Source organism: Neohortaea acidophila (assembly GCF_010093505.1).
Source record: "Neohortaea acidophila strain CBS 113389 unplaced genomic scaffold BDY17scaffold_1, whole genome shotgun sequence".
NCBI lineage: Eukaryota > Fungi > Ascomycota > Dothideomycetes > Mycosphaerellales > Teratosphaeriaceae > Neohortaea > Neohortaea acidophila.
In genome coordinates this window covers 1,701,291-1,721,160 of record NW_022985510.1, presented here as the reverse complement: position 1 = coordinate 1,721,160, position 19,870 = coordinate 1,701,291, and the positions used below count along the sequence as shown (strand labels likewise).

The following is a 19,870-nucleotide window of genomic DNA, read 5'->3' as shown; positions in this document are numbered from 1 at the left end:
GAGATCTAGACCACGTCTTGGATACCTACGGACGAGTTGCGGACCAATGCATTATATTTGCTCCGACTTCGATCCGGCCTATAGATATGTCCATTAATGATCTACTACTCCCAGCGCGGCGAACTCAATCGACCACTCGCCATCATCTCAGTCTCCCCGGTTAACCGCGTCCCTTGAACGAAACATAGCCATGCAGAACCAGGCTTCTGTCCGCATCGCAGGCGAGCCCAACGACGGGAACATCGACCAATACGAACTCATTTCCGCTCGCCGTGCTCTGGCTCTTCTCAAGGGAAAGTTGGGTCAAGAGCGGCTCCGTGAACTCATCAAGGAGCAAGTTGCTGAGGGCAACCAGCTCTTCCGCGACCACGTCAAGCGCTCCGCCGGCCGGACAGAGACCGGCAAAATCACAATCGAAGCTACCAATCTCTCAGTCGCCGACTTCTCTGGATGGCTGAGCCGCGCGTTCACAAGACAGGATGTCCTCATCGCCGCGCAACCCGAACACTACGTGATGGACATGGTTGATCCCAATGGACCACATGTCGTGGAGACGCTCGGCGATGTTATAGTCGGCTTCTACATGGGCGGTTGGGACCAAAGCCAAGTCACTGGTGAGAACGACGGTGTCGATCGACGTCGGTCGACTCTGAGACTTGATGACGACGGGACCGTACTCGGCTCCGTGTCTACTGCTTTTCTCGATGCTCCGCATGGCATGTCGGCCGAACTTTCGATTACCTTGCCGGCTACGAGCGCCCCTGATGCCATTGAGCAGCATTTGGAGCACTTTTCGGTGGAGTTTAGGAGCTGGATGCTCGCGGCTGCGGCAGAGAAGCAAGGCGGCGGTGGCTGAATTGCTGTTTGAGCAGCGTATAGCATGGCCTGGAGAGACTTATCACGTATACGGAATCTCTTAATCGACCGATTCGAAGAGGCAGTCAAGAGCAAGTCTCAAAGGCCTTACTTTTCCATGTTCTGACACGGATTACGTAAACCAACCAGGCTGCCACTCCGACCCCTCCCAAGGACTTGAATCATCGACACATCGCTCCCGCTGTCCTCCACGTGAACAACTCGCACTCCCGTGCAGCGTCGTACGCAACGGACAGTTCACGTTTGCTGGGGAAGGAGCAAGCTTCGAACATGGAGTTATCAGCCAGGACTAGGGTCCTGGAAGAGCCGGCGTTGCTGTACCTCGTCCTGCAACATCTGTCACAACAAGAGCTCCTGCGCGTGCAGAGAGTCTGCCAGACATGGAGAAGCCTCATATCGGCCGACTCGAGACTCCAAGCGACAATGTGGCTACACCCTGGTATTCCCATCGACCGCGTTGACGTGGCTACCACAGAGATCAATCCACTTCTACACCGCGTGTTCCAACACGTATTCGACCAGCGTTGCTTTTGGGATGATTTCGCCACCGCTTCGGCCGGGCTGAGCAACATTTCACCGTTCATGGACATGTGGCTTGCAGAGTTTACTGGAAACAAACGTATCCGTGAAATCATGACGTACCCAAATGCAAGCTGGAGGAAGATGATCCCGTGTTTTCCAGCGCCAGATCGGTTTCTCGTGCATGTGGCGGGCGACGAGCGAGGCAAGTTGTTGTCGCTCAACTTCAGCAACCTGAACACGCCGGACATGCGGCCATCTCATCCCCCCTGGCTCACTTTTGGCCTGCTATACGATATTGCGGAATGCGCATGGCACCAAGCAACTCCGTGGCGCCTTCGTCACATCGAGTTCGACTTCCCTAGCGCTGCATTGCCGCTGAGGTCTCGCGAACACTTCGTTCCAGCGAAGGCAGTCATCTCTGATAAGCTCCGTGCGGCCGCGAAAAGCCGTGCAGGGCTTGTGAGACTTCATCTGCAGCCTGATACCCGATCGGAGGCGGAGCGACGGCAAGTGCACGATGCAGCTGTTGCAGAAACAGACCGAGGATGCAGAGAGGCTGCGAATGAGCCAGGCGCCTGTTGCGCGTACGACCCCCTCGCCTGTGACGTGCATATCTTCACAGATGAGTTTCACTTTGCTGATGCGCTTTCGCTCGACGAGATCGAATGGGACGAGATACATGAGTACGACATGCCTCGTGAGGAGATGCATGAGACGCCCCAACCTGTGAGGCCTAGACGGCGCTTCTTGGGAAGTGGCCTGCGGACACACAAGATGAAGTTGCGATCAGCTGTGTAGCCGCCACAAATAAACACATTCTCCAGGCTCTGTCGCTGCATTATCGGTCCGGGTTAGCGATAGAACGTCGAATGCTCTATCATGTTTACAGTGACCCGAGTGTAAGGTCCGTGGAGTAGTGAAGAGCAAGTCTCCAAGCGTCCAGTCACTTTACAATGCTTCGCAAAAAACCTGTCGCATGCCAAGCCCGACGGATTCCCTAGTGTCTGTCAGCTAAAATGGTCTCAACCAGCATGTAATCACCTACTACACCTCACTGTCGCCCTCACCGTCGCCTCACTGTCGCCGAATGAGGCCAAAGTAACCCATACAAACACCGTATACCACTAAATCTCAGGTGTTGTTTAGTTCTCGTGTTTTCAATGCCTCGCGTTAGTGCTCGCCTGCCACCAGCAGCTTGTCGGCAGGTACAGGCCTTGCTTGAAGACACTGATCTAAGTGCTCTGGCTATTGCCACCAGGCTAGCGGTGTGTAAACGGACGATTGAACGGATAAGGCTGTCCTTCGAGCTGTTTGGCCAGCCATATCCACCGCCAGTGAACTACAGGGGACGCCCACGAGCTCTGACTGCCGAGTAGGCAGCAGTAGGTGTTCTGCGTTACGTCTATCGTCTCGTCCATGGCTAACCACTCTCGCCGGCAGTGGTTACTAGATTACCTTGACAACCACCCTACGTCCTTCGCAGACGAGCTCGCTCTCGCTATATTCGACGAGTTTAGTGTTGATGTCGCTCCGAAGACGATATACCACTATTTGCAACGCGCTAGCTGGTCTCAGAAGGTAGCGAAGCAAAGAGCGAGGCAGTAGAGCGAGCTCCTACGAGCGCTCTAGTCGACAAAGGCTACACACTGGTCTGCTCACCAGCTCTGCTTCGTGGATGAGAGCAGAGCGAACGAGAAGACAGCTGCTCGGCGGACAGGCTAGTCACCACGAGATCTGGCTTGTTCAGATATAAGGCGTGTGAAGCGCTCTGAAAGGTGGTCGCTACTACCAGCTCTTACAACCAACGGATATCTGCCTGGCTCGCTCATCTTACAAGGCTCGGTTACGAAGGAGGTGTTTGCTTAGTGGCTATTAAATCGTGTGCTGCTGCAGCTGTCGCTAGGGTCGATTATAGTGATAGATAACGCGTCTATCTATCACAACCTAGAGCTAGATGAGCAATTAGTAGCGTGTGGTGTCTAGATTGAGTACCTGCCGCCATACTCGCCGGATCTTAACCCTATTGAACTGACCTTCAACACTCTTAAGTAGTGGATGCGATCACACTGGGTAGAGTCACAGCTGTATCCTGACTTCGCAGACTTCCTACGTGAGGCTATTAACCACGCAATCGGTTCCGATGGCCAGAGGTACTTTAATCACTGCGGTTACGAGTGATGTTAAAGGATGAGGTTATTGAGAAGGTGGACGAGCTGCTCAAGGCTGCAGTAGCTACTGAGGCTTGGCACGCGCTTCACAACAACCAGCTGTCGGATTAAGGCCACCACTTTACAACCACGCCATTATATTTCATATGCATTTGATACATGGTAGTATAGACCATCCCCTATCATCTCCAACTCTTAGAATCAAAATCCATGTGGTGGTTGTGTTGCAATCGCGAAGGGGGTGTAAATCCGACTTGTTCGCCTCGTCAAGCTCACGATGAGGACACTTTTCGCCACTTCTTCAAACAATCCTTCACCTTTTGAAACTGTCCGACCTTCAACCTCATATCCTTCCACTGCTCTATCGTTATATGCTTGATTCCATCAACATCCTATCCCTCTAGCTCCCACGCGAACCTCATATCATCCAAATCTAAGCAGAAGCCTTACTAGGAGCGCTAGGCAGCGCACCAGTTGAGAAATCGATCTATACGCTCGAGCGGTGCAGAAGAGCTTGGTTGTGAGGACGGCAGCTCAGGCGCAGGCGGCAGACCATAACCACTATATGAGGAGCCGTATGCTAGTGGTGCGTGGCCTACAAACACCTACTGGATTGGTTGTCCACCTTCTCGTCGCTCTAGTGAGCGCTGGCTCTTTTTGTGGTTAAAAGACTGCCCCCGGAGCCGCTCTCTTACAACAAACAAGCTGGCAACGAGATCAATATTAGGCTCCAAGTGTGTAAGCCTGTCGGCAGCGATCTTAGCTGTCCACTTCTCAAGGATGTCCTTCGTAAGGGGACAGTGTTCCTCTGCGGTGTTGTTCTGCCACTAGCAATATTTGCCCTTGGTGTAGTTAGGACAGCTCTGTTTATCGCAGCTCTAGTGGCTCCGCAGTGAGAAGCTCCTGTCCCCTTAAGATTCGAGAGCCTCAATCTAAGCAGCTGCAGTGGCCTCCTGACGAGTGGTAGCAGTTTGTCGCTACTGCGTTAATCGTTGAGTTAAGGCAGGCGGCAGCGAGCTACTGCGGATAACAGCCTGCTGATCCTTCTCGCAGTGAAACCGAAGATTAAGGAAGAGCACCTTGTGGCCTTCGTTATACTAATCCACTAGCTGCTTAACAAGCTCATCAAACTCCTTAGGCAGATCGATATCCGTGGCTATTCGATCAAGCTTAGGCTGACGTTTATAGCCTGCAGTAGCGTGTACACGGATAACACTGCCTTACTTATTGGCCTACTCTCTTGCTTGCTCCAAAATCAGCTGGTCAGCAGTGAGCTTAACGTGCTTCGAAGCCTTCACAACACGGTTAAACACTGCATCCTAGTTGCCTCGAATCGTTACCTGCGACGCCTCAACAATAGCAGGAGCAGCAGCAGTAGTAGTAGCAGCAGCGGCTACAGGAGCGGCTATAGCAGGAGTGGCAACGGACTGCTCGCCGTCTGTATCACTTTCAGCGGCCTACAGCAGCGCGTCGTCCAGTCGATTCGAAGGTGTTTTAGTGTGTTTGATTGCCTTTGCAGCGCGTCCGTCACTGCTATCCACATGGCCTTTTCGTTTGGCAGCCGTGCGAGAGCGTGTAGGCGTGGCGAGAGCAGCAACCACCTTTGCAGTTGGCCTTGGTGTACGCGTCGGACGCGTCAGCGAGGCCATTGAGGCAGTAGGAGCGACCTGAGAGCGTGGTAAGAGCCTGAGAGCCAAATAACACCTGGGATTTGGTGATATACACCTTTTATATAGGTTACTTTAGCTTCAAAAGGCGACAGTAAGGTGTAGAAGACGATTTCATGCTGGCTACGACGATTACACTAACAAACAACAAGGGAATCCGTCGGGCTTGGCATGCGACAGGTTTTTTGCGAAGCATTGTACCGACATGGATTATGTAACCGACGCGTTTCACCACAGCTCCCGACCTCACTCTTCCGCAGAGGCCTTGGGTATGGGTTCAACTCGACTCCATCCACTCTCTGCTCACCGCACATCCACCGCATCGCAATTTGCATGTCTTTCTAGCAGACTAAGACAGGTTACAGGTGTCTCGATACGTTGGAACCCTTCATAAGCCTCATTACTTTTCACGCAATCGCCTATCATGGCTCCAGTGAGTCGCGACAGATCTCCGTCCACAATGAACCGTTCATACTAATCACTTTTCTCAGAGAAGCTCAACGCTTCCAGAAGCATTGACAGAAAGCGCCCGAGAAGCACGCAAGGCCTTCTTCTGTGAGCATCACCCCCGCTCTCTGAACCTCACTGCTACACCCACTGACCGCCACATCCCAGGCGAACTCTGCGGAAAAGGCTACACGCGCATGAACGAATTCGAGGCCCACGAAGGCTCTTACGACCACCAACACCGAAAAGTGTGCCCCTCCCACCCCTAGCCCCATTCTATCTCCCCTTGACTTCTCCTACCCCCGTCTCTCACTCAAACCACATCCCGCTTACCATCCCCACCTCCAACAGCGCCTAAAAGAAATGCGCCAAATGACGAAAGACCCCGCCGCAGCAGCCAAGCGCGCAGCAGAGCAGGCGCGCGCAAACGAAGAAGCCGGCATCAAAGCAATCAACCTGTCCTCCATCACGTCCGGTGCGTCCGCCTCTTCCGGCGCGGCGAAGAAGAAGCCCGTGTTCAAGAGCACGCTGCAGCCGCAGACGGCTGTTGCGCTGGGGCTGGGGCAGGCGAAGGCGTTGACTTTGGGCGAGGGGGAGGATGGGGATCCGTCGGGGGCGGGGGAGAATGGGTGGGCGGGGGATGCGTATGATCCGCGATTTGTGGTGGGGTGTGAGGATCCCGGGTGTGGGGTTTGTAAGGATGGGGTGGGTGATTTGGGGCCTGTGGTTGCTGAGGCGGAGGCTTGAGATTGGGACTTTTGGAAGTTGTTGTCGAAAGGTTAGCGAGGCGTTGTGGCGTGGGGATTTGAGGTCAGTCATTATATTGAAGCGATAGCGGTCCCTGGGCTGGAATGGGCTATGACTGCTTGAGGACAGGACGATGAGCCGGGACAAGAAGTGGATCGTTGAATGCAACTCGCTACTACGCAAACAGAAACGACGTGTGTGGTACTTATCACGCAGCCGCCTCGACAGCTGCAGGCAGATCAGCCTTCGCACTCGGATCGATCACCGCCCTCTTCTCCAATATGGCTTCTCTCAATGCCTCATCAACATCCGCAACCGTGACATCGAGCTCGTCAATCTTCTCATCATCCGCCGCCTGACTGAACGCCATTTGTCCCACGTTTCTCTTCGGCCGAAGTGACGTTCGCTGCATGATAGGGTAAAAGTATGCGCCTTTTTGCAAACGTTGCGTCATTCCAGGTACGGCCCCGACTGTTTCGTCGGGATCGTGTAAAGCCAGCGCGACGTGGTCATCGTAGAAGCTCGCTGGGTCACCGCTTTGCTGGTATGTTTCGTACGTCCGTAGGCGCGAGTATTTGAAGAGACGCCGTCCATCCGGGCCGTCATCGGTGTAGAGCTCGTCGTCATCGTGTTCGGGATCATTGACGTCGAGCTTCCGCTTGATCGAGCGCACGGATGTCGCTTCGAGTGGTACAAAGTACTCGTAGTCGTCCTCTGGAATGGGTTGCGGTTTGGTGGAGGAGCTTTGCTTCCACTCTTCGTTCCGGTGGTTCCATCTTGCGTATGCTTGCTCATCGTTCTTCTGCCGTAGGATGGCGGCGTCGAGGCGGTGGTCGTAGCCACGCGAGGAGGCGAGGGGATTGGTGATGAACTTCGCTAGCATGAAGCAAGCGGTCGAGGGCAGAGCGTCGAGATCGGGCAAGACGGGGTAACTGTCGAGGAGCTGCAGGCTGGGTTTCGAAGGGTGTTGGGGATTTGTCCATGCTTTTGCATCCGCCTCCGAGGGTTTGGCACCCTGGATGTTGGTGGTACTGTCTTCTCCCTTGTAGGCGTCACGGGGATATGCAATGTCGAAGCCCTTGATCACGTTTCGGATGATGTTGATGGGATCGTCTTTGTTCATGCTCGTCTTCCTCCTCTTCGGATCGTTGCGCAAGCGAAGGAGGTCTTTCGAGGTGGATGATGTGAATTGCTGGGGCCCTTGCGAAGAAGTGTACTCGGTTCGGCGCAAGAAGGACACCGAGCCGGCGATGGCAGCGCCTTTGCCGAGTGCCCCGAGTGGTTTGAGGAGCTCTTTGTCGGCTGGATGGAGCTTTATAGGGCCTGGACGGGCCAGAATTGCACGCTCATCTCCGTCGAACACGCCCGGGATGCCGACCAGATCAATGGGCATTCCCAATTCTGCGTCTGCCTCGATATTGAGCGGCTGCTCTTTTGCCATTCTGGATGCATAGCCGGCGCTGGTGTAGTCGGCACCTGCCAGACCAGTGCCAGGGATGTCGAGGAATTTCGGGGGTAGAGAGGGAGGCGGCAGTGAGTTGTCGTAGCGCACGCGCGCAATGTAGTCCTGGTGGACGACTTGTCCCGACTGCCGGCTCGAAGCCATGATGTGCAGCGGAGGATGGTCGCTGTTGTGTGGACAAAGTGAGGGCCAGATGCGCGACGAGGAAAAGGTCGAGAACCGTCAATTCACGCCGTTGCACAGACGAGCCATGTTCGTGAATTCTTGGGTGAAGTTCAAACAAAAGTGTAGGCGGACGGCTCAAGAAGACTCAGTGACTAAAGTCGTGGCCAATCCAGACTGCACTCCCATGCGCCTCGATGGAATTGCACCTTTCATGCGCCTTTAGAAATGTCTTTACAATAAATCTTTGCTTTCAATCTTTCGCTACACCTTCCATGTTCCCCTCTCCCTTCGCAAAATAAAGATTGTGCACGTACTCAGTACAGCAGAGATGAGTAAACTGAGGAATGCAAACATCTGCAATCCCCAATAGATATCACCTCCTTGCCTTGCCAGGATGGCACCCTGGATCGGCAGCCCTGTGAGTGTGCCGAGTCCGACAACGAGTTGAAAAGTGCCAAAGCGCTGTCCGAGCGTGGCAAGCTCGCCAGTCTTTGCAATGCACGGCATGAGCAGACTCACCCACGCGCCGCTGGGAAAGCCGTACACGAGTCCGAATACCATTAAGCCAGCGTGGGAGTGGTGAAAGTCGAAGGGCAGCCAAAGACACAGAATCGCTATGGCCGATGCGAATGCCGAGAGGGTCACCATGTTGAAGTAGCCGACTGTCGGACTCGATCAGCATAAGCAGACATACGCGCTGCAGGGCCACTTACATTTGTCCCCTAGATACGGAGGGAGAACGCGACCGAAAACGGACGTCGAACTAGGCCATGTGTCTTAGTACAAGCAGGTAAGATCACTTTGCGTATTGGCACTTACTTCACCAGGGAAATCAGATAGATGGCAAGATCGGTGGAAAACCCGCTGGCGACGGCACTGGATGTGAGAAAGTCGAACGGCGCCCAGAGGCCCCACCTAGATGGCGAGTGTTAGTCTCAGGACTCGAGTCGAGTCGCGACAATCACATGCGATGCTTACATTCCAAAGAACGCGCCAATGGTGAACAATGCGAACGTCTTCTCTCGGAAGAGACCAAAGTCGAACCACTTGGTCTTGACGTCCCACTTCTTCTTCGGGAGACGACTGCGGACCAAGGCGATGCATACTAAAAGCAGAAGGCCAATGAACAGAGCGAGGTATCGCAGTGCTCCATTGAAGCCGACGGCGCTTCTGACATTCAAGAAGAATGGCGGAAGTATGACCCCACCTGTGCCCGTCTGTGTTAGTCCAGTTCGCTGTTAGTGCAGATCGGCGAGCTTACCAAGACCAGAGCCAGCGGCTGCGATTCCAACGGCCAATCCTCTTCTTTTGACGAACCACTGCCCGGTACAAACGAAACAGGCGCTGAAGATCGCCCCGGCTCCAAGGCCGAAGCACAATCCCTGCGCCAGGAAAATCTGGTAGTACGTCCGACTCAGACTGGTCATGCAGAGGCCAAGAACCTCAAGGATCGCTCCGGGAATGAGGAGTGGCAGCGGACCGTAGGTGTCGATGATGCGTCCAAAGAGCGGTCCTGGACTCCACATGAGACAGATCTGGAGGGCGAAGATCCAGGTGATGTCGGAGGGAGAGTAGTTTCTGAGGTAGCCTTCCTGGTAGGTGATTTGGAAGATGCCAATCACATTCAAAACACCAAATGATGCAAAGACGCCGAAGAATGCTCCGATGCAGGTGAGCCAGCCGCGCAAACCCTCTTCTGGTGGAATGGTTGGTTTGGCGGGCTGAGCGAGTCCTTGCTCCGCGGACGCGAAGTCTCTCACGCAGGAGCTCGCTGCTGGATTGTCGTCGCCAACTTTCTCTTTCTGTCCGTCGTCAACCATCTCACACCCTCTGTATGGCTCGCTGTCGGTCCCGTCTGCAGACATTGGCTCTCTCATGTTTTTATCTTCTCTTTGCAGAGTGGGGAAACTTGATTCAGACATGGTAGATAGGGTAGTAGTCAATTAGTCGGCGAGACATTTAATGTGGCAATGGAAGGATACAGCTTAAGTATTGACAACACACAAAGACAAGGCATGTGATACTATTCCGCCGCACGGATGCGCAAGGGCGTAAGCATCAATGTGTCGATCTGCTTAACAATGTCACTCATGTCCGTCGCGTGAGGCTGCAATGGCCGGTGATGTCCATTTAGGCTTCCCCGCTGACGATGTTTAACTCCGTTCAACCAATAGACTGCCATAGGATGCTTAGAAATTATCTGCGAACTAACGTCCGGAGTGAAATGCATATTCCGCCAAACATCCGCAACATCCGCAAACATGGGTCAGTTGGGCGAAGATCATGCACAAAACGTTTGTTCTGCGTGAGTGGGATACACTTTTAGACAGAGGTAGAAACATCACTAGAGCCATCTTGGATCACCCATTCACCCACGCCCTTGGCATGCAGCAGATTCGTGTCGAACAACTCCACATCCACATCTTCGGGCTTAAGTGCGAATGCCAGATCGGTGCTTCCAAGAATAATGCCTTCCGCCCCATCGTCAATCATCTTCTCTGCAGACGATATGAGGAGCTCACGAAGCTCCTTGGTGACGACGCCGCGAGTGAGATTCTTGACCAGCGCTTCGTGGATTCTGTCTCGAATGCTCTGCTCGTCCGGCACGAGTACCTCGACGCCGAACTTGTCTCGCATGCGATCCTTGATGTAGCCCTCCTCCATGACCGCCTTGGCCCCGAGCAGTCCAACCTTCCGCTTTTTGCGTCGTAGGATTTTCGTGGCGGTGAAGTCGGCAATGTGCAGTACTGGAAGGCCGCTCTTCTCGACCACTTCGTCGGCGACTTTGTGCGGATAATTCGCACAGATCACGAACGCTTCGGCCCCTGCGGCTTTCATGGGATGGATTGCAGAAGTGAACAGGTCGATGACCGAACCCCAACGTCCTGCGTTCATGTTCTCCAGAAGCGGCTGAAAGTTGAAGGAGTGAAGGATGATGGACGCGGACTTCTGCCCTCCAAGCCTTTCGCGAACATGGTCGTTGATGATCTTGTAGTACAAGGCAGATGCCTCGTAGGTCATACCACCTAGGAGTCCGACGGTCCTCATACTTGCTGTTGGTCTTTCGTTCAACTGTCAAGTTGGTGCAAGGTCTCCAGGACTGGGGCGATGTTGATCCAAAGGGAGTGATGGATGTGATTCAGTTGCTCCGTTTCATCAGCTATATGTAGAGCATGTACGAGTATATGTGACTCCGCCGCTCAGCCGCTCAGCCGCTCGGAACAGGAACTGAGAGAGGCTGGAGAGGCCAGCAGGAAAGGCTCGATGACTAAAGTCGTGGTCGGAAACTTCACATGTCATTCCAACCTCAGCGATGTGTGCCGCGTGCTCCTCACGCTATTGGCGGAGGAAACGTCTTGTCTTGCCCGCTCTTCTACTCTTCGCGTGCATCATTTGGTTGGAGACGGGCGAGAGATGGTCGCCACATGTACCTGCAGGTGATGGATAGCTCGACCGACTAGCCCCAAACTCTCTCCGCGCCATGTCGACCTCCCTTCGACTCAACGCCTCCCTTTCCGCCGCACCAGACGCGAACGTGAGCGCCACCACTGCTCTGAGTATGCTGGGCGGACTCCTGCTCGGGCTGCTCACCATCGTGCCGAGTGTGCTCTACTGGCTGATCGGGTTCCTGACCCTCACTCTTCCGACATGGCTGTTTACTTTCTTTTCCACCAGCTTGACTCTAACTCTGAACATGACCACGATCCTCTTGGTGGTCCTGGTCTTTGTGTCCACCATCAGCTGGTTCGTCCGGTATCGTTTCCTCAACATCTACTCGAGGCTGCCGCCAGAGCCACAGAGGAAGGAGCCTCAAGTAGAGATCTTCCCCGACACTCGTGAATCCGACACCAAGCCGGGACTGTCCAACTACTTCGATGAGTTTCTCAGCGCCATCAAAGTCTTTGGCTATTTGGAACGGCCCGTCTTCCATGAGCTCACGCGAACGATGCAGACGCGGAAGCTGATTGCCGGCGAAACAATACTACTGGAGGAGGAGAAAGGCTTCTGCTTAGTAGTGGATGGTCTCGTTCAAATCTTCGTCAAGTCCGGCCGGGAAGTCGACCACGACTCGAGCAATGAGAACAGCTTCAACGAGGACGACCATCATGATGAGCGGGACCACGGGAATCGAAGCTATCAACTGTTGACCGAAGTGAAGAATGGTGCACCCATGTCTTCCTTGTTCTCCATCTTATCCCTCTTCACAGATGATGTCCAAATGAGAGCTGGAGAGGAAGACGATCCGCAACACCGGCATTCGACTAGCAGCTCCAAAAACGACGTACCTCAGCGTGGTGATGCAACTCCTAATTCCATCGGGGAAGGATCGTTTCCGTGGAACGCTGGCTCTCGTCCCGCCTCAAGCCATCGCAATTTGGCGTCACTCCATGATCCGCCGGGAAACCTGAAGGAGCCACCACCTTTGCATTTGGATGGCGGTCAAGAGGACACTACTCAGCCACCGAGCCGAAGGGAGAGCGTGTCACTACCGACCGCAAAGACTAAGAAGGCATTTTCCGTACACCCAGACATCGTGGCCAGAGCGACTGTCGACACTACCATAGCTGTGATACCTGCCAGCGCTTTCCACCGGATTACGAAAATCTATCCCAAGGCAACCGCACACATCGTGCAAGTCATTCTGACCCGCCTGCAACGCGTGACGCTATCCACCGGCCATGCATACCTTGGCCTCACTAGTGAAGTCTTACGAACTGAGCGGTTGATGGACCGCTACACCACCTTTGACCTGCCAGACTTTCTTCGGGGCCAGGCATTACAGGCATTGAAGGACAAATTTCGCAAGGACCAAGAACGCATCGGTCCAGAAGAGAGCATGAAGGGCATTGCTCTACATAATCCACGAGTGGCTGATCGTCGGCGTCGTGCTAGTAGCAGCCTCCGGCGAGATGCTGCGGTTCACGCGAAAATGGTGGCGAGCAAGACCACTGGCGAACCCGAGGGCGAGAACCATGCTATCAGCCCGGGGGACCTACTTACTAACAGCTTTCACGAAGCACGGCATCCAGGTAGGAAAACGCAGCCCGGTAGCTTCTCCCAGCCATATTCGACCCCGCATGCTGGGCAAGGCGTGATGAACGGACAGCCGGGACACCAAAGTGGCGATTCTTTCAATCTGTCGGCAAGTCCAAGAGTGCAAATGCACCGCCAGGAATCCATGGACCAGGACATGCTGTTCCGTGAATGCATCATGGAATGCATTGCCAAGGCCATCGGCTTGACGAACTCGCCAGCCTCGAAGCGGCCGACATCTGCTGCACCATCTCCGTGGTTGGTGTCTTTCGACTCGAAGCGACAGACTGCCGTCTTCAACAACGCCTTTGGTTTTATCGATCCGTATGAAGGCACGGACGACTCTTCATCCGCGGCTTCAATATCGGCTTCGAGCCTTGGAGGTACCTCCAATCTGATCGAGGACCTCAAGAATGATCTGGAGATTGTGTTCTTTCCACAGGGCTCGATATTGGTCGAAGAAGGCGAGCGCAACCCTGGCCTCTACTACGTTCTTGACGGCTTTCTTGATGTTAGCTCATCTGTCGATGACCATGATCAACACCATAATGTCCTAGGGACGATGCCCTTGGATGCAAGCAGTGCAGCTGATGCACCGTATCCCCAAAACCAGCGGCGAGGATCCGCCGCGCGGAAAAGCGGATCACGAGGCGGAAGAGAACAGTCGCGACGGAGAAAGCAATCCAACAAAAGCTTGTTTCTTATCAAACCCGGTGGGCTGGCCGGTTACTTGGGCACCGTGTCGTCGTATCGATCTTTCATCGACGTGACCGCCAAGACCGATGTCTACGTTGGCTTCCTCCCTCGAGTAGCCATTGAAAAGATCGTGGAGCGCTACCCGATTGTCTTGTTGACAATGGCAAAGCGGCTGACCAGTCTGCTCCCGCGCCTCATCCTTCACATTGACTTTGCTTTGGAATGGGTGCAAGTCAACTCTGGCCAGGTGCTGTATCATCAGAAGGAAGAGAGCGATGCGATTTACATTGTGCTCAACGGACGCCTGCGATCCATACAGGAGAATTCCGACGGAAAGATGAAAGTCATCGGGGAGTACGGTCAGGGTGACAGTGTTGGCGAGCTTGAGGTGCTTACCGAGACTACGCGACCTGGTACGCTGGTCGCTATTCGAGATACGGAGCTGGCCAAATTCCCCAAAACTCTCTTCAACAGTCTGGCGCAGGAGCATCCCGGAATCACAATCAAGGTGTCGAAGATTATCGCGTCTCGGATGCGAGCACTGATCGAGAATCCAATGAACGAATCCTTCATGGAGAGCAAGCTGGCCGTGTCGAGATCTCAAGCAACTTCCAACTTCAACCTACGGACCATCGCAATCATCCCGACTACAGCCGGTGTACCTGTCATTGAGTTCAGCAACAAGCTGCACGCTGCCCTCACGCAAATTGGCACCATTGACGGCATTACGACCCTCAATCAATCTTCCATCCTCAACCACCTCGGCCGGCACGCATTCAGTCGCATGGGCAAACTCAAGCTATCGCAATACCTCGCAGATTTAGAGGAGAAGTACGGTCTGGTGTTGTATGTCGCCGATACCAGTGTCGGGTCTCCCTGGACCGAAACATGCATCAGTCAGGCCGACTGCATACTACTCGTTGGACTTGCCGAAGGCTCACCCAGCATTGGCGAGTATGAGCGCTTCATGTTGACGACAAAGACCACGGCGAGAAAGGAGCTAGTCTTGCTGCACTCGGAGAGATACTGTCCTTCCGGTTTGACACGTTCGTGGCTCCGCAACCGGCCGTGGGTCAATGGCGGCCATCACCATGTGCAGATGTTCTCTCGAACGGCACCTGAGCAGCCGGTGCACGGATTGCCCAAGCGTTTCCAGAATGCCCTCAAGCAGCGTGTGCAAGTGCTGCAGGCTGAAATCCACAAGTATACGTCCAGGCGTGTTCGGCAGACTCCTTTGTATTCAGCCGAGACGCCTTTCAAGGGCGATTTCCATCGTCTTGCAAGGAGGCTATGTGGGAAGTCGGTTGGGCTGGTCCTAGGTGGCGGCGGTGCCCGTGGCCTCGCCCACGTCGGAATCATTCGTGCTCTCGAAGAAGCAGGCTACCCCATCGACATCATCGGAGGCACATCCATCGGCGCCTTCATCGGCGCCGTCTACGCCCAAGACGCAGACGTGGTGCCCATGTACGGGCGCGTGAAGAAGTTCGCCGGCCGCATGGGCAGCATGTGGCGCTTCGCCCTCGATCTCACCTACCCCTCTGCCTCCTACACCACCGGCCACGAGTTCAACCGCGGCATCTTCAAAACCTTCGGCAACAGCCAGATCGAAGACTTCTGGCTCGACTTCTACTGCAACTCGACCAACATCACCAAGTCGCGCTCCGAAATCCACACCTCGGGCTACGTCTGGCGCTACGTGCGCGCCTCCATGTCCCTCGCCGGCCTCCTGCCGCCCATGTGCGAGCAGGGCAACATGCTCCTCGACGGCGGCTACGTCGACAACCTAACAGTGTCCCACATGAAATCCCTCGGCGCAGACGTCATCTTCGCCGTCGACGTCGGCGCCCCGGACGACGACCGCCCGCAAGCTTACGGCGACTCCCTGTCCGGCTTCTGGGCCAGCCTGAACCGCTGGAACCCCTTCTCCTCGCACCCGAACCCCCCCACGCTCTCCGAAATCCAGGCGCGCCTCGCGTACGTCAGCTCCGTCGATGCGCTCGAGCGCGCCAAAACGCTGCCCGGGTGCCGCTACATGCGCCCCCCGATCGACGCCTACGGCACCCTGGATTTTGGCAAGTTTGACGAGATTTACCAGCTCGGGTACCAGTTTGGGAAGAAGTATTTGGCGGATTTGCGCGAGGAGGGCGTGTTGCCTGCGCAGGAGGAGACGGAGGAGAGGCGGAATTTGCGGCGCACTATGGCGCCGAGGCGGGCGAGTATCTAGATGGGAGAAGTAGGGAGGAGGAAAATGGGGTGGATGGAAAGATTCAACATCGTTGTTTGCATTGCGTGTGGTCTGCGAGATACCCCGATTTTAGTGTACTGCAGTCCGAATCTATTGATGTGCATCGAATCGTGCTAGTCATGCAACAAGGCCTGAGTGACGTGCCTGGACCACCTGACAGCCCTACTACGTGGGTCCGAGTGAGATCAATCACATACAGCACGAGTTATGCGGCTTCGGTGATTTACGTTAAAGGCAGACCGATAGTACCTCATTGTGTATTTTCTGACTATTTGTACAACTAGCTGATCCTTCTACGCCCCTTCTTTGCTGCAAGACTTTCAAAGTGTCCATCTTGTCGGCACTTCGGCCAGATCGCAAGTAACGTCCATCTCTCACCAGCGTCTCTATGGCAAACTCATAAAGAGCTGCAGCATCTTGGGGAAGTTCGGAGTACCCAAGCCAGTGACGGGATCCTAGGAGTACGTCAGTCCATCAAACTCATCTACAAGCAGACTCATGACAACAACTTACCCATCCAACCTCAGTGTTGAAACCGTACGTGCCGCAGCCGGGGTTACCACCAGCAGTAACGTCGTTGAGCACGTGCGGGTTGGCGTACAGCGTGGGATTGACGAAGCCGACGGAGCTCTTGCCGGCCTTCATGCGCTCGCCGTTGATGAGGCCGAGCAGCGCCGAGACGGTCGGGGCGGCGCAGCTGGTGCCGAAGACTTGGGAGAAGTTGCCGTTGACGACGATGCTGAGCCAGGCGCCGTTAGAGGCGATGTCGGGAATGCCTTTTTTAGTTGAACGGTCAGTGCATGGCGGGGTTACGTCTTGGGATAGAAACTTACCTCTGGCGTTGCCGGAGTTGTTGTATTGGCCTGGGTAGTTGGGGGCGTACTTCTTGTTGTACGCGGTGACGGTAGACTGCTGGTAGGAGGGGAGGGGGAAGACGTTGGAGAAGCCGCCGCTGGAGCTGAAGACGTTCTTGCCGATGGGGTTCGCGCCAATGGGGAAGTCGGTGCCGACGAGGCCTTCGGGGGTGAGGTAGAGCTCCATGGCCACCTCGGGCTGCTGACCAGCTTTGATGGCGGCGGCAACGTTGTTGGTACCATTGCGGATCTGAGTCGCGCCCACGGCCAGGACGTAGGGACAGCTGGCGGGGAAGTCTGGCACGAAGATACCAGATGTTCCATCGGTGACGTTGCCATCTGCGGTCACGCATTGGCCTCCGTAGCCGCCGACGCCGTAGTCTCCGCTGGAGTAGGCGAAGGTGACGCCCATCAATCCCAGCTTCATGTACTCGTGGCATTGGCGGACTTCATAAGAAGCGGGCAATTGGTACTCGCCGTAGCCGTAGGAGGTCGAGATAACTTTGGCCGGCGCATAGGTGCCGCAGTCTTCCTTGCCCTTGTAGGAGTGGGGGCCTGGGTAGGGATCCGGGTACACCGCGTCGAGTCCGGGGGTATCGCCGCCGTCGTAGGTGCAGTAGCTGGCATCAATGGCGTCGAGGAAGTTGTTGAAGGAGGTGTTGGATGCTTCCGCGAGGTCTCCGACTTGGTAGAGGACCACGTTCTGCGGGTACAACAGACTCATGGCGTATTGAAGGTCAAGCGACGGCTCACCAAGGTATCCGAAGGAGTTCGTCGTATTGTAGCCTCGGAACAGGTAACCGCCGTCGATCGAATCGAACTTCGGGGCCTCTCCCACGGCTTGCGGTTCGTAGGCCTTGAAGAAGGTGTTCAGGTCGGATTGGAGGAAGGTCTCCGGGGTGTACTAGGAAGTCACGGGTTAGTGCTTTTTGCCACTGCAACAAGGCTCCTAGGCTTTCTTACCTCGACGATGCCAACAGAGTTGCCCTCGGCGGGAGTGAGATCAGTAGGCACGTCGTACAGCAACCTGATGCAGTAAGGCGTCACGAACGAGTCGTTGCAAATGTTGCTAGCAGCCGGGTGCGGGTGCCACATGGGGTTGTGGGGGACGGGGCCGGGCCAACCGGGCCAGCCAGGCCAATGCGGGCCTCTGTGGTTCGGGCCCGGCCACCACGGGTTGCCACGCTTCTCGAGCTGGTTGCCCTCAGCGTCGTACATCTCGATGGTGTTGTCTCTGGTCTTGGCATCGAAATGGACACCCGGGGTAATGAAGTCGACGTGAGACTGGATGTGGGCGGGGAGGCTGTACTCGTCACAGGCAATGTGACGGGTGCCGGTAGCAGCATGTGTGAAGACGTGGTACTTGGCGTTGAACAGAGACTCGGCCTCGCTCGCGGTGGCCTGTGGTCGAGAGTTAGCGGTAGTCAACCCGACGCTGAGTATATGGAATTTACGTGGAACTCCAGCCAGTTCAGGCCTTCAGAGAGACGGTGTCGAGTGGAGTCGATGCCGCCTTCGACCAACCAGTCATGGACGGATCGGATGGTGTCCTCGCTGGGCTTAAAGGCATCAATGACCTGCGCAGAGGTCCAGTGTTTGCCATAATTCGGGCTGGCGGGGTCGGAGACGTCCATGAGCCAGCCATCTCCATGCTCCTACATCGGATTGTCAGTGTGATCATCTTCACCTATACGTTGGCTAGTCTGCGTACGAGATTGCCCTGCGTCAGACCAATGCGGAAAGGAAGGATTGCATTGGAGTCCAACTGGGTGGTCTTCGACCACTGGCGGTCGGTATGAATGCTGCGCTTCTCATGGACAACGTGGGGAGATGCCAAAGCACCCAAAAGGAGAGTAGAGAAGGAAAGGAGCGTGGGGGCGAGCATTGTGAAGGAGTCTTCTGCGTAGACCCTATGAAACGAGCGACGTGTACCCGAAGGCGGAAGAGATGATGGGAAACAAGACCGACTCACGATGGGAGGCCATCGCTGCTTTTATCTGCCTCATGATCGCTTCTCATCGGATGGCTAGAGGCCGTCCAGAGGGACTAGACCCGCACGAGAGCATAGTCACCTTCCTATTGCGAGCAACTATCCCAGATGAGCCGCGATAAACAAGGACGGTGCGCACGCGAGGGGGTTTGTAGCAAGGGCGTGATGGTGTTGGAGCGAGGGAGGACGATGAAGTTCTGGGCTGGGAGCAGCGTGGTGCACGCACCCGCGACTCCACCCTCCCCACACTCATCTCTCCCCAGGGTCAGTCCAGGCAAGATAGCTTAGGCGGCTTAAGCTACAACAAGCATCGCGCTGGAGATTGCTAATTTATGCAGTCGCACCAGGAGGCTAGAGTACCAACTTTGGCAACTAATCGCGTCCAGCAACACCCCTCTTATCAGTATAGGCATTCTACTCCGCCGTCCTATTGCAAAGTCGAGAATATCAATGACGACTTGTCTACTGCTTATATCATACGTCTCCTCCAATACAACTGGTTGAAGGGGAATCAACTCATCTCACAATGCTTGAGCAGACCCGCAAGTCTCGTTGATAGCGTGCTCCTGTCGCCGAATCATTACCGGCGCACGCTATAACAGCATGGCCGGGCTAACCGAGCAAGACCCCGGAATACGCTATACTGTTGCGCCAAAGGAGACATGACTCGACGACGATCCCACTCCGGGGACTCGCCGCGCGCAGACCACGTTTCGTGCGATATCGTGCTCTCGTAGTACAGACTAGCGCACGTGAAGACCGGAAGATTGCGAGATTTCCATGCATCGAAAGCCGAGCCGTCGAGCCAGACTAGAAGGCTGGTTTGAAACCAGTGGAGCAGCGGTTCGGCAGCGTGTCTGATGTTCGGGTGAAGGGAGATCCATGTCTTCCTTCTCCGTCTGCTGTATCTTCTGCAACACATCGAGCACGAAGAGGATATCCGCAGCTGTTTACAGTATTCCAAGAGACAGTTCACGTAAGCGTAATCAGGCTCTCG

At 55.0% G+C, this 19,870-nt stretch overlaps 8 protein-coding genes across 8 annotated transcripts; 4 read left to right on the top strand and 4 right to left on the bottom strand.

The window, feature by feature from the left end:
- The first annotated feature begins 28 nt into the window (after window positions 1-28).
- On the top strand, window positions 29-1,030 carry BDY17DRAFT_289676 (uncharacterized protein). The gene has a single exon (XM_033732383.1). The coding sequence runs from the start codon at window positions 191-193 to the stop codon at window positions 854-856; it is 666 nt and encodes a 221-aa protein (XP_033594351.1). The 5' UTR covers window positions 29-190; the 3' UTR covers window positions 857-1,030.
- Window positions 1,031-2,345, top strand: BDY17DRAFT_289675 (uncharacterized protein). Its single transcript, XM_033732382.1, has one exon. It carries the CDS (start codon window positions 1,147-1,149, stop codon window positions 2,194-2,196), a length of 1,050 nt encoding a protein of 349 aa, XP_033594350.1. The 5' UTR covers window positions 1,031-1,146; the 3' UTR covers window positions 2,197-2,345.
- A 3,013-nt stretch (window positions 2,346-5,358) lies between these two features.
- BDY17DRAFT_289668 (uncharacterized protein) lies at window positions 5,359-6,312 on the top strand. Its single transcript, XM_033732381.1, has 3 exons — window positions 5,359-5,666; window positions 5,725-5,788; window positions 5,849-6,312. The coding sequence occupies exons 1-3, from the start codon at window positions 5,658-5,660 to the stop codon at window positions 5,947-5,949; spliced, it is 174 nt and encodes a 57-aa protein (XP_033594349.1). The 5' UTR covers window positions 5,359-5,657; the 3' UTR covers window positions 5,950-6,312.
- Window positions 6,310-8,133, bottom strand: BDY17DRAFT_289667 (Paf1 complex protein). Its single transcript, XM_033732380.1, has one exon. It carries the CDS (start codon window positions 8,031-8,033, stop codon window positions 6,636-6,638), a length of 1,398 nt encoding a protein of 465 aa, XP_033594348.1. The 5' UTR covers window positions 8,034-8,133; the 3' UTR covers window positions 6,310-6,635.
- Window positions 8,134-8,315: 182 nt separating this feature from the next.
- BDY17DRAFT_244548 (major facilitator superfamily domain-containing protein) lies at window positions 8,316-9,874 on the bottom strand (the record flags this gene model as incomplete). The annotated part of the gene is made up of 5 exons (XM_033730545.1): window positions 8,316-8,716; window positions 8,768-8,817; window positions 8,874-8,969; window positions 9,033-9,261; window positions 9,316-9,874. The coding sequence occupies 5 exons, from the start codon at window positions 9,872-9,874 to the stop codon at window positions 8,316-8,318; spliced, it is 1,335 nt and encodes a 444-aa protein (XP_033594347.1).
- Window positions 9,875-10,376: 502 nt separating this feature from the next.
- On the bottom strand, window positions 10,377-11,102 carry BDY17DRAFT_320293 (Asp/Glu racemase; the record flags this gene model as incomplete). Its single annotated transcript, XM_033736424.1, has 1 exon — window positions 10,377-11,102. The coding sequence occupies one exon, from the start codon at window positions 11,100-11,102 to the stop codon at window positions 10,377-10,379; it is 726 nt and encodes a 241-aa protein (XP_033594346.1).
- A 286-nt stretch (window positions 11,103-11,388) lies between these two features.
- BDY17DRAFT_289660 (uncharacterized protein) lies at window positions 11,389-16,142 on the top strand. The gene has a single exon (XM_033732379.1). It carries the CDS (start codon window positions 11,536-11,538, stop codon window positions 16,006-16,008), a length of 4,473 nt encoding a protein of 1,490 aa, XP_033594345.1. The 5' UTR covers window positions 11,389-11,535; the 3' UTR covers window positions 16,009-16,142.
- On the bottom strand, window positions 16,123-19,041 carry BDY17DRAFT_289658 (peptidase S8/S53 domain-containing protein). Its single transcript, XM_033732378.1, has 6 exons — window positions 18,595-19,041; window positions 18,338-18,538; window positions 17,847-18,284; window positions 16,863-17,787; window positions 16,543-16,805; window positions 16,123-16,484 (listed from the first exon to the last, which is right to left on the bottom strand). The coding sequence occupies exons 1-6, from the start codon at window positions 18,766-18,768 to the stop codon at window positions 16,416-16,418; spliced, it is 2,070 nt and encodes a 689-aa protein (XP_033594344.1). The 5' UTR covers window positions 18,769-19,041; the 3' UTR covers window positions 16,123-16,415.
- Window positions 19,042-19,870: the final 829 nt, after the last annotated feature.